The 13,250-nt window shown below is 41.3% G+C and overlaps 1 protein-coding gene across 1 annotated transcript; it reads right to left on the bottom strand.

Annotated features, from left to right (window-relative positions):
* On the bottom strand, positions 1 to 10,546 carry LOC117535303 (neuronal pentraxin-1-like). The gene is made up of 5 exons (XM_034199730.1): positions 9,794 to 10,546; positions 5,839 to 6,763; positions 5,359 to 5,609; positions 1,035 to 1,214; positions 1 to 210 (listed from the first exon to the last, which is right to left on the bottom strand). The coding sequence occupies exons 1-5, from the start codon at positions 10,544 to 10,546 to the stop codon at positions 1 to 3; spliced, it is 2,319 nt and encodes a 772-aa protein (XP_034055621.1).
* Positions 10,547 to 13,250: the final 2,704 nt, after the last annotated feature.

Genomic DNA, 13,250 nt, shown 5'->3' with positions numbered 1-13,250 from the left:
TTAATGGCAGGGTTCAAAGGGGAGCTTGGCGAGCCCTCCGTGAAGCTCCACTGATTCCTCGGACCAGGACATCACATCACCAACTAGGTGCCCTGCGCAGGTCGCCTGGGTGTGGATCTCATTAGACGTCAAAACTCTGGACCAGAACTGGAGATCAGACATCCCTCCCATGAAGGATTGAGTGACGTCAAAGCGGCCTCCCATCGTGTCCTGTGAGGAGAAGCAAGGAGCAGGTCAAGATTGAAAATGTTGGATCAACTGAATCCTGAGTCAAAATTGTTTGACTAATTCGTCTAATAAGCTACAAGGTCTTTACACACTACGGAAGTAATACATATCAACCTGAAAATACTTGCCTGCAAATATTGCATCCAAACTAATGATTCAGTAGCAATGTGAATTTGTAGCCACTGCAACATTTGTTTGAAAAAAAAGGCTGCAATAGATTTGTGAACAAATAAATGATGGATTCAACATCATTCTCTATCTTATTGAGTATCTTATTAACCAAAATGTTAGTGTATTTGAGTTCTCTTTGGTAAAGAGTTAGCAATAGGATTTTTTGCTAAAAGTATAGGAATGGATATTGTGGAGCTGGCATGAGTTGCCTTTGTCAAGGTTGTAAACAAGATTAACATGTTCAGTTTTTGCCTGACAACACACAGTGTGTTATCATAAAGTCATCAAATGATACCACTATTCTACAATACTATAATTAATGTTTTGTTAAACCGACATCCGCAATGTGCACCGTGATTGGCCGATGCCTTCATTCGTAATACAAAAGATAAAGAAAAATAGACCTTTTTCCAGTAGAAGAAAGAGTTGCTTTTTGGGTTAGAAGAATGCTAATGCAGAATTCTAAAGTTTTTTAAGAAAGTATTCATATTGAAGTGCAAATTATTGACTCAAAACCCCCCGCCCTCTGTGTGTATAGGCAATACAAGGTAATAAAAAGAAAAGGTAACAAAAAAAGATTCAGCTGTGTTTGTACATACTGGATCTCTTCTAGAAAAGCATACCGTATGTCTTACCTGCTCCTGGCCCAGGATGAAGGTCCCTCCTGATTTGATGGGTTGCCAGCCTGACAGGTTTTGCCCCGAGCCTTTCTTCACCCCGTCCTGGTAGGCCTCCCAGACACCATCACGTGTCGTCCACGTTACGCATAAATGATGCCATTTCCCATCCGTCATGCTTATGGGCAACGTCACTGCCTAAAAACACAGGTAAACAGAGACAAACATGCCATTAAAGGTGAGGACAGGGAACGTTCCTCTTCTTCCATCTGTAGGAGTCTTTTGGTAAACATCACTAAATCATTGTGAAAACTAATTTCCATGACGAACCTTTATTGGATGAGCCCCATAAAAAAACTCTTCATCTTCGCTGTTCATCCTCATTAACTATTACAATCAATTGCAGACCGAGATTAATCTGCATATTGTGTCATTTATCTGATTGGGAAGCAAACATGGCACTGTATCCCTCCTTACTGTCACTCCTACAGAAAATAGGCCAATCAATTACAGTAATCAGATTAATTGCTTTGCTGATTTGTTTGTTTAGCTCACAGCAAACAGAACAAGGAAGGAAAAAAAAAGCTGTCCTCCGATATCAGTTTATCTGGGAATAAATGATAAAAAGCCCAATAGAATAATTTCATAATTTAGTTAACTTTAGTTTGTAGGTTTGTAAAACGGGTCAAATGTTATTTTTTTCTAAAATCATATTAATTGGAAATTGAATATTTTTTGCCTCTAAAGCATCAGATGGATTCAATATTGGTGAAAAAATGTATTATAACATTTGTTTCAACATTTACATTCTGTGTAATTTCTCATCTCTCTCTCTCTTATGTGTTATGAACAGTCTGAACCTCACCATCCCTTAAAATAAAGGATATTGAATAATCAAAAAACAGAATTCACCATAAAACCTATGGCTGATTCACACTGCATGTTGAATGTAAAAGTAAAATATTTGCGCTTTTTTCTTTAATGAAAGAAATCTACACTTACAGCATTTAGAAAACTCCATTACAACCCATGTCATGTTATAATTATTTCATGTAGGCTTCTTTTAGCAAAAGATTCATACAGGGCCTAATTGTGATACTTCCCTTTATACACAGCGCAAGTTCACCATGTACAACATGGCACTGCGGGAATTTTGAATGGATACTGTTGACCACTGTTCGAAATGGGGGGAGCCAGGGGGAGCTTGGCTCCCCTAAAGAGGGGGGGAGCTCCCCTGAAGGCTGACTTTGAGATAAATAGGGGGAGCCCAAAATCGTGCATATTTGTGTCACACAGATTAGAAATGTTGAGTTTCTGTAAATAAAAGTTCTTGAAATAAATAATAGTCATTGTTCAGTACAGTTTCTGAATATTTGTGGATATTTCTGGGTGTTGCCATCTGTACGTGGCGGCGCTGCATTCTTTACGCTACTTACGTTGCTATGGTTTACGGTGGCGATGCCGGCGTGGTATTTGAATTGTTCGTTATTGGTATTTTTTTAACTCTGGCTTTGTAATAGAAAATATGGCGAAACGAAAACAGCCAAGCCTCGCAGCTTTTGTATTCACAAGCAAAGAAGCGAAGGAGTCTAAAAATGACAACGTGAACGGAACAACTTTTAGTTGGCCGGCTGTAAGCGGCGTTAGGGTTGAGTTTGACAGCTCCACACCGAGGGAGAGGCTTGCCGATGCGGAGCCTGAAGAGGCTTCAACAACGGCCACAGCCGCCGGCGCCACCTGCACTAGCGAACCTGCCGATGCCCATGACCTGCCTTTTAACTGGACACAAAAAAGATGGAGTGGAGTGAGTGGAATGAAAGGTATCCATGGCTTTTCATAAAATTAAAAAAAGAATGTTGGCTAATGGCTATCAATTGGTTTTGAAACGGTAGCCTCATGTTGTTATTTTTTTTTCCTGAAATGTTATTATTGTGCTTTGGCAGTAATAACGTCTGTAGTAGTAGAGTGTTTTTATAGCAATTGATCGCATCCGCGTTGCTGCGCCAGTCAACAGAGCGTGCGTGTGACATATTTATTAACAGGATGTGCATTGAAAAATAGGGCTCCCCCGAAAGCAAATGGGTAATTCGAACACTGCTGTTGACTCAAATTACAAACTGTAGCTGTGCCCTCATGAAAATAAATTAGCTAACTAGCTGGCTAATGTTTTCACTAACAGTGCTTAATCATTACAGACCGCTCATATAATCCAATTAAATGAATGAATCAGAATGGTGGATTATTTCCAAGACAGTAGTTGTACGTATATTATAAGTAAAAGAAAAACACTAACAATGTCTAAAAAAAATGTGTATAGTGCTTTGTCCACCATATCATTCACATGTGTGGCTGGTAACACCTGTAACGTAGCTAAGAGTACTTTTCCCAGTACTTTTCCCGTTTAGTTCCGTTACCCCTTATTTTGCGTTCACACCAAAAAGAGTACTTAGTGCCGGGAACTTTTATCCCCATTTTTAGTGCCTGCTAGAAAGGTGGTACTCTCCTGAGGAGAAAAAAGTACACATTTCTATTGGCTGGGCGGATTGCAAACCACGCCCCATAAAACTCTGAAAAGTTTAGTGTTTAGTTCATTGTATTTGCTGGCATTAGCATTATTAGCATTAGCCCCGCGCACCAACGGAGAGAGATTAATTTATTGCAACACAAAAAAAAAACATGGGAGTGGTGGAGCGATGAGGAGGTGTCGGCGTTCTGGCAATTTACTCGGAAGGCTTCAGTAGAAGCTGCTGGGACTCCCAGCAGCTTCTACTGAAGCCAGTCCCCAACTCCGGGGACTTCCGGCCGGGGACTTCAGGTGACAGGATACACCCTGAAGTTGTTTGCGGCCTGCCAGTAATCCCAAAGCAGATGAAGAAGAAGTGACGTCAGCGACTCATTTGCGTAATCTTCCCTCAGGGAACTTATTCCGGTGTGAACGCGATTTGTACTTAGTTCCATGGGGGCACTTAATGCCGGCACTAAGTACGGCAAAGTACTTGGTGTGAAAGCGATTTTTAATCCAAAAATGCAGCACCAGTGTTTTCTCTAGCAGAATCATTAGGGACCACCCGCCACAAACAGGCGTGAACTTTAATTTGCTACAATGCTTCTCAGCTTCCTTCAATGGCTACCACTGGCTGCCCGAATCCGCTTCAAGTCACTGGTACTGGCATACCGTGCTGTGAAGGGATCCAGTCCTTCCTACATGCAGTTAAACCCTACACCAGGGGTGTCAAACTCAATTTCATCGCAGGCCACATTAACATTATGGTTGCATTCAAAGGGCCGGTTGTAACTTTAAGACTATATAAAAATACATGTCACTTGTTAGATGCTTTTATCCAAAGCGACTTACATACTCAATACTGTGGACAATCCCCACAGGAGCAATTTGGGGTGAAGTGTCTTGCCCAGGGACACAACGACATGCTGACTGCAGTGGGGTTTGAACATGTGACCCCCTGATCCGAACACCAATGCACAACCCACTACACCATACGCCACCAATAACATATTATATTACATTATTGCCTGTGCATTGCATTATTTTCGGATAGGGTAATAACTTCATAATTAACTACGTCTGAAAGAAGAAGTCTAGGGCAAATATTTGCAAGTATTTTCAGTAAGAATGTCACAAAATGATTTAAAAAGAAAAGCCAAATTCTGGAAAAAAAAGGAAGTGAGATTTTGAAAAAAAGTCAAATTCTGAGAAAAAGGCAACTACTAAGAAAAAGGCATATTTTGAAGAAAGAAAAGTCAAATTCTGAGAAAAATGTCAAATTTGAGATGCATTGTGGGACATGTAAAACGGCCTGTAACAATATAATAAATATATTATATTCTTTGCAAGCTCTTGTGGGGCCACAGAAAATGAAGTCACGGGCCGGATTTGGCCCCCGGGCCTTGAGTTTGACACGCCTGCCCTACACTCAACCACATGCACTTTGCTCCAATATTCAGCCAATTGGCTTGCTACTCCCTCACTGCGAGATGGACCCAGGTACCCCGCAACTAAAATACGCCTGATTGCTATACTGGCTCCAAAATGGGGGCACAAGCTCCCCACTGACATCAGGAGCACAGAAAGTCTACATATCCTCCATCGCAAACTGAAACCTCATCTGTTTCACCATTACCTTAGGCATTAAACCGAACCATGCAACAAAGCCCATTTGAAAGAAATGCCCCAGCAAATATGAGTGCATTTTCTTGTTGTTCTGAGTTTTTATCTTTGCGGTTTATTGCACTTTGTTGCTTTGGAATGTAATGTTAGAAGTTACAAAGAGTTTCTAAGTGTAGGGTTCTCAACATTTTCTGATGTATATGTTGTTGCTTTTACCTTGTCGTTGATTAGCAACTCCATTGGGTTGGTGCCCCATTTGATGAGCACAAGCTCGTTGGCTTGTCCAGGCACAGCGTAGGAGAAGGGAGTACCGAGGCCAGGCCCTTCTCCTGCCTTCAGCCACAGGCAGATGGTCATGGCGAAGACTTCGTTGACCACCGCCCGCTTCATCCTAGCATACATGTAGTTTGACTTCATGGGAAAGTCGAGCATGAAAGCGCTGGGGCTCTTTAGCTTTTTGCTATTTCCTGGTGAGACAGAAGGTTTCAGTTAGGACTACATGTACCTTTCTCCTACCAGCGCTTGGTTTCATTTGAACATCTGTTTCATGAAGTAACCGCTACAGGCAGATTTCTATAGCAGTTTCGTTACACAGTTCACATTGACTATACAGTATACTTGTCTTACTATTTATATTTATCAAGCAATGACTAAAACAGAGCCTAAACTGTACAGTGTGTGTGTGCGTGTGTGTACCAAGATCAGTGTTTCCATGGTGTAGTTTGTTGAGCACTGCCTCCAGCTTGCTGTGGCCCGCGCCCCGCAGAGTTGTCTCTTTGCTGCTGGAGGGCAGCTGCGGAGGGTTATGATCAGTATCATAATGGTCGTCGTGATGGTTGGTGCCGTGGTGGTTATCATGGAGATCCTCATGGTGATCATCGTGGTGGTCACCAGGTCCGTGGTGATACTCATGATGGTCATCGTGGTAACCAGGTCCGCGATGATAGTCATGGTGATCATCGTGGTAATCATCGTGGTAATCATCGTGGTAACCAGGTCCGTGGTGATCATTGTGGTGATCATTATGTTGGTCATTATGGTGGTCATCATGGTGGGTGCTGCGATGGGAGCCATGGTTCCCAGGCTGCCGAGTGTTCGATCGCCTGTTGTAGTGGCTGTTATGGCGATAATGGGGACCAGTGCGAGGACTGTTCCTGTGGCTACCATGTTGGTTGTAAGGATGGCTGCCGTGGTAGCCGTCAGAGTGACCGGTACCATGACGGCCATCATGGTGGTTATCACGGGGACCAGTCCCACGGTTGTCATTGTGGTGGTCGTCATGGTGGTTATCACGAGGACCAGTCCCACGGTGGTCATTGTGGTGGTCGTCACGGTGACCAGTACCATGGTGTTCATCGTGGTGGTCATTACGGTGGCCAGGGCCTTGGTGGTCATCGTGGTGGTTGTCATTGTGACCAGTTCCATGGTGACCAGTGACGTCATGATGGTCATCATGGTGGTCTTCGGTGTGGCTGCTGCCATGATTGTCGTCGTGGTGGTCATCATGGCGATCGTCATGGTGATCCCTGTAGTAGCTGTGCAGCTGCCCTTCCAGGGCGGTGATCTTCCGCTGGAGGAGTTCTCTCAGGGAGCTGGAGTAGGAGCTGGAGGAGTTCCTGGCCTGCAGAAGTACAAACACATAAGTCAGAATATCTGACTCTGTGTATACAGTGGATGCAAAAAGCCCCCAAATCTGATGTATTTCGAATCAGACAGTTAAAAAACTGTTTGTTGAACCTTTTCGGCACTATTTTAACTTTTTTTATCCACAAATTCTACTTTCTTACTCAGCTGTAAACCCCCCAGAATTGGGGGATTTATTTAATGCAAAATACAATTTCTACCACAGGAATATACAGCAGTAATGTCTTTTAACTTTGTTTGTTTTATGTCCTATGTCACTCACGTCAATAGTTGTATCATGATGCAAAGACATGCTGGACGCAGGTGAAGATCTCCACTATGGCTCTAATTGCAGTCAGATTGTCCCAGTTAGGATTCCTTCTTTTGTTATTTGTTTATAGTAGGGGCTAAATTATCCACAGAGGTCTTCTGATATCAGAAACATTTTGACCGCGTTATTATAAAACTAAAGTAAAGCAGTTTCACATTCAAAGTCAGTGTTTTTTAAATATTGCAAGAGTGATAAGGAAAGCTTCCACCATAGATCAAACCCTCCCCTCCCTGTTTAACATCATCATCATCATCATCATCATCATCATCATCATCATCATCATCATCATCATCATCATCATCATCATCATCATTAATATGAACTTTCTCTAAGGAAGTAACAAGAGAAGAAGATAAATGCCTTACAGTACAGTACACAACATATTGGTCATTGAACATTTGACAAAGTTATTCTTGGAATTTGAACTCTTATTGTTGAATTTCAAGCCACAATGTAGATATTCTATACAAGTGACAAGACAACTGAGCAAACATGATATGCTGATGAAAATGTTGCATCAAAAAGAAAGGTAGAGGACGATGAGCTGTAATTGTTTGTTTACCACTATTTTCCAAGGTGAAGGATAAACTCTCATGCTTCAATAATTGGCATATTTGACAAGCTCTCAGTTTGAAGGAAATAAAGAACAACATATGTTTGCAATACATTTTGTTATTTGCATTTGAAAGTAGAAATATGGAATAACTTGCAGGAAAATAGTTTCTGTCCCTCCCTCTTCTCATCCTTGTCTTCATCACCAACGAATCCGGCTTTGTTCCCTGCCAGCGCACGCAATGATTAAAAGCCTCGTCAGGCAGGATGAAACTAATTGAAGGGGAGGTTGGCTAGCGCCCTTCGGCGCATAGCCAGAGGCTAGAGGTGTAGACATCCTGTTAGAGGGGGGAGTGACGAAAGCTAAATCTTGGCTCGGCTTCTGTTTTGTCTCACACCTTCTCAGGAAGATTGAAGGGGATTTCTGGCAACACTTTCCATGAGACCACTTGCACTGATAACATGGATTTCACAGGCCAGCGGGCAGTAGGGGTTTAGTCTCGCTGTATGCCACCAGCATCATTAAATGTTGTAAACTAAGCAAGACAGAACCACATGCATCCCTTGTTATAGGTGCTGAAACTCAAATTATTGAGAATGTACCACTTTCTTTTGTAAATTGTGCGATGTTTACAATAAAAATACCAATTCTTAGAGAGAAATGGAAACAGCTACTAAAATTCTTCCGTCTGTAAACGTTTTTTTAGATGTCTGAATGGTGGTTTTGGCCTGTGACCATTTAAAACGACTTAAAGTTAACTTACTTAGCTTGGTTTTGCAACAACAACAAAAAACGTAACCTCATGCGAATGAACAAGGATGAATCAACAGTAAGTTCATGTAGAGATAACAATTTCTCAGAACCTTCCCTATTCCTTTTCTGAGCTTTACTGGTCTCACTCCAACACGTGATAGTTGGATACAGTAGTTTTTTAAAGTCAGGGGTGAGGGCTAATTAATTTAGATTAGCCTCCTGTTTGAGCTCTTGCTACTGATATCCAGCAGGGAGATCAAGAGTCGGAAGTCTTATGGGAGAACATGGCTCAGAGACAACAGACAAACAGCTGTGATATTTTCTTTGGTGGGCTGACAATGACTATCATGGATTGGTCTTCATGTGTATTTCAGAGGTTTTCCCCCAACTTCTCAATCTTACTAAAAATGTTAGATTTTTCCAAAACTACAGATTATCCATTTAAAGTGAAACTAACAATTTAAAAAATATACCACCAAAAGTTGAATGCATTGTACTCTAACAGTATCCAATGGGTTACCATGCCTTGATGAAACACTTCCTCTTTACAGTATTTTGGCAGCAGCAGGCACAAACAGCTTATTCAGCAACTGAGCCTTTGACCCTTAATGACGCAAGATTTGACCCCAATTAAGTCAAACCTTTGATAGGCTTCCCTGCAGACTTCTCAGCCTCTCCTGGCTTACAAATTACCAAGCATCTCAAACATGTTTGTATAGCGCAGGTGGAGTAAGTCCTCCTTCTGGAGCTCTCACAGAATGTTTACCCTTTTCACCTGAAGCATCACGGCTTTAATTACAGCCATATGAATACATTTAGATAGGAAAGATCGCTGTGCCTTGCTAGCCCTTCAGCATTTTTGTATAGTTAAGGAAACAAATTATTTTACTAATTAAAATATATATATATATTTAACAACTTCTGTAGGAAGCAACTTGAGAAAGAGCAGAACCCTGGAGCACCAACGTAAGGTTCATCAAAAATACATAAATAAATAAGAATAAACTTGACCTTGCTGCAAGCCTATGTAGTTGATTAACTTTTTAACTGATTCAACTCTTTGTTGCCCATTACAAAAGGGGTCCAAAGTAGTTTTTTTGGTAAATATGTTAAGATAAATTATATTAGCGACATGTCTATAATGCTAAAGTTTGTTTTGTTTGCAGATGACACCCATTTATTTACTTCTGGTTGACATTGTAAACAGAATCGAAAACTTTAAAATGCTACACAAGAGGCAACCATATATATATATATATATATATATATATATATATATAAACCTGACTATCCAAAAGGTAGCTAACTAATTTCTGTGTTTATTTCCTACTTGTGATGCAAAAAATACCTCTTTGAATTGCAAAGCATGCATTTCAGGTCTTTGCACTCACCTGCAAACTTTCAAGTCTTTCCTTCAATGTCTGCAGTGTCTTGCCCGTCTGCTCAGGGGAGAAGGAGCTGTGTTTTCCATACGACGTACCCTTCCTGCTGTGGGGGTCTGATCTGTGCGGGTCTGATCTGCCATGGGGGTAGTGGTGATCACTAGGGTGATACGTCCCATGGTGTGACGATGAAGGCGTGTGGTGGGTGCTGTGAGGCCCATGGTGATCATCATGGTGGTCATCATGATGGTTGTCATGAGTATCGTGATGGTTGTCGTGACGGTTTTCATGGTGATCTGTGCCATGGTGACCACCAAAGCTCTCGCACAAGGTGAGCTTGGCGGTCAGCTCCCTGATGGTCTCTCGCTGGTCCAGGATGGTCTCCTTTTGCCTCACTAAGCTCTCACGCAGGTGCAAGATGGTGGCTTTGGCCTCGTCGGACATCATGCCTCGCCGGCTGCTGCCATTGTGATCATTAGTGTTGCCGTTATTGCTTGGCCCATGGGGAACACTGGGTGGGGAGTAACAGCTGGGGTCTGCTTCTGGGGGAATTGGGGTGCAGACAAATTTGGGGCTAATCCCATAGTCATACTCTATACCAGGCAAACTTCCTGTTGCTGCTACTGCACATGACAGAAAGTAGTAGACAATTAGAAGACGTCGAGGGAAGAAGGGGAGGATACACCCCAGAGAAGGTCCAAGCCATTTCTGGTGTCTTGCAGACAGAGGCCTGAGGCTCAGAGGACTTACGTCTCTGGCCATTTTCGGCCGGAGTCCAATTTATTCCTTGACAAAAGACAATCCTCCCCTGCCTTAGCTGTGTTTTGAAGAACACCATGAATGGAGGTCATTAATGTTGGATTGAAAGATGTTTGGGCAATTCATGTCAACCCTAAAATCACTGATGAAATCTCCTCCCAGGCTTACTCCCCAAATGTATTTTAGAAGTCAAGCAAACAAACTCAAATGGTAGTATTCTGAAACCGCACAAAGGGTGATGTCAAACCCATAAGCTGTTTGCCTACAACAATGCAGTATTACCCAAGATTTGTTGGCTCCATGGTAAGTTTACAAGCCGTGAAAGCTGGACCGATGTATCTTGATAGGTCCTGCTGTTTGGAAAGAGGTGTTGGGTGCCAGCCAGGTGATCCCTTTTGAAACTTCTGTGTCCGACAGCCAAGAGTAACCCCTTTAACTTCGGCTTCTAACCGCCCATCAAATCCTAGGGTGCTCTTACCTGTGGGACAGAAAATCGATTAAACTCAGATAAGAAAAACTATGATGTAATATATCATAAATGGCTTAGTCAAACTTTGGTTGGTTAAAATGTTGGAGTATATGGCTGATTGTTTTGCACCATCTATAATTTACATTGCCACCAATAAGAACATACTAAAACAACAACTAGAGATAACATTAGATAAACTAGTCAAGATGTGGCTGTCTTTCATTTGATGATTGAAACTTGAGGTAGACAATGAAAATTGATTAAAGGGTATTTGGGTCATGACGAATTATAGATAGATACAAATATAATCAGATAGAAAACAGGTAAGTGCATAAGTGACAGATGATCTACATCAATAACAACTCAACTCCAATTATGAAATCACTCCGTCAGCATTTCCTTCCTGAACTGACCTGGCAGACTATGCTCAGTGACAATAACAGGCAGGTAGACCACATTAAGGGGAGGGTTAGTAGTGGGTCGGGCAATAAACAGGCTACAGTGTAATGAGATTATGGCCGATTAATCATGCTTAGCAGTTCACGTAATAAAAGCTTACTTCATTTAAAACATTGGTGATTGGGCAGTCACATCAGGGCCCTATGAATCAGCGCCAGAGCCTGGGGTCAGCATGTTTATTGGTTATTTGTAGACATTACAGTAAGGGAGAGTGTAAAATGGGAAGGACAAACTCAGACGGATGATAACGCATGATAACAAACCAAGAACCAAAACTAAATATCAAGAAGTTGTACATAGCTGGGTCGTTTAACCACTGTATGAGTTCAAGACACTTCCTATGAATATGTCATATTTACCTAACTATAACAGAATATTGTTCGGTTCAACTTTTCCCACTTGCAAGTCCCCATCTGGCAAGTATTATTTCTCATCTGCTCCACATATACAGTCAAAAAACCATAAATAATCACACCATTCTGCCTAATTTCGGAAGTTTTCTTGACAATAACAGTATAAGCTATTATAAATGTGTCAGTGGAAAGTCAATTTCATTGTAAGTGGTCAAGGAAATCATGTATTCTATCATGACTGACAATTCACATTTTTAAGGGGGAACATTATATATTTACTATTATTTTAGTCTTTATTTGACAGAAGACAGTGTAGATATGGGAAAGCAAGAGAGAGGGCCATGACTTGGATAAAGATGACCAAAGGCCGAATTCAAACCAGGGATGCTGAGGTTATTAGGCATGCGCAATAACCACCATTTTTGAAAATGTAAGGAACGACAGCTATTGAAGACACCAATACTATCTATAACAAGTGAGCACAACCAATGTTATTAAATGTTTCCAGCTTAAAAGTAACTAAACATCCCATCTGTTTTAAAGCATATGGCAAGTTTTGCATGTAGGGTCAGCCAGAGAACAAGATGCAAAGCCAATAAGAAGAACACACAGGTACCGTTCACTCTAAGGTCATAATCTACACATCCTAACACCAAGTGCATCGCTTCTCAAATTCGGAGAAAAAAACGTTGCTGGGAATTATCTGCAGCCAGCAACCATAAAGACTGGAAACAATGGGAAACAGCTAGCCTGACTTTGTGAAAAGGTCAAAAATCCACATACAGGGCCCCCTTATATTGACAAAGCACATTGTTTAATCTGTACAGAAAGAAAGTGTCAAATTAAATATTGAGATTTTATGCTGTGCTAAAATATGTCATGGGAAGTTGCCAGTCTTGGAGTGTCTGCTTATTTCCCTGACAATCTTACCAAGATAACATGACTTAAATCTCACATGCTGAAGAAATTACCTATTTTTTCTCATTTAATAAATAGACCAACTGATTGCTCTTCATTTGGGATTTAAATAATGTAAGGAACGTGGTTGTTATGTTGCATACATATAAGATAATCACTATTAAAATCGCAGAATCAAACCAACATTGATTGACCTTTCTTATCCACCCTAAACACAACAAATTGGTTCAATGAGTGCAGTTTAATAAGGTGTTCAATGCAACGCAAGCGCAACAGATGAAAGCCTTAATCTGACAATGAACCCTGCTGTCTGGTACTTAAGGACAACATTAGTGGACCATATGGTTTGTGTTTATTCAATACAAAACATATATAGGTCATGATAGTAGGACACTATATAAATAATGTTAATAGCTTTTTCTCCTGGGCAGTGAGAACAATAGCCTATCAGACCTTTTTGGTTATTTCAAACTCTTTTGGTGTTTATATGTATTTAATGTCAGTTTCT

This window comes from Gymnodraco acuticeps, unplaced genomic scaffold, assembly GCF_902827175.1.
Source record: "Gymnodraco acuticeps unplaced genomic scaffold, fGymAcu1.1, whole genome shotgun sequence".
Taxonomy (NCBI): Eukaryota; Metazoa; Chordata; class Actinopteri; order Perciformes; family Bathydraconidae; genus Gymnodraco; species Gymnodraco acuticeps.
Note: the sequence above shows the minus strand (reverse complement) of the source record. Positions and strands in the feature narration are given on the sequence as shown.

Excerpts from the sequence above, each read along its gene's own strand:
- LOC117535303 (XM_034199730.1), bottom strand. The coding sequence starts at position 10,546 with ATGGCCAGAGACGTAAGTCCTCTGAGCCTCAGGCCTCTGTCTGCAAGA. Across the intron at positions 1,215-5,358 it reads AGTTGCTAATCAACGACAAG|GCAGTGACGTTGCCCATAAG; the intron begins GTAAAAGCAACA and ends CTGTGTTTTTAG. Across the intron at positions 211-1,034 it reads TCATCCTGGGCCAGGAGCAG|GACACGATGGGAGGCCGCTT; the intron begins GTAAGACATACG and ends TTCTCCTCACAG.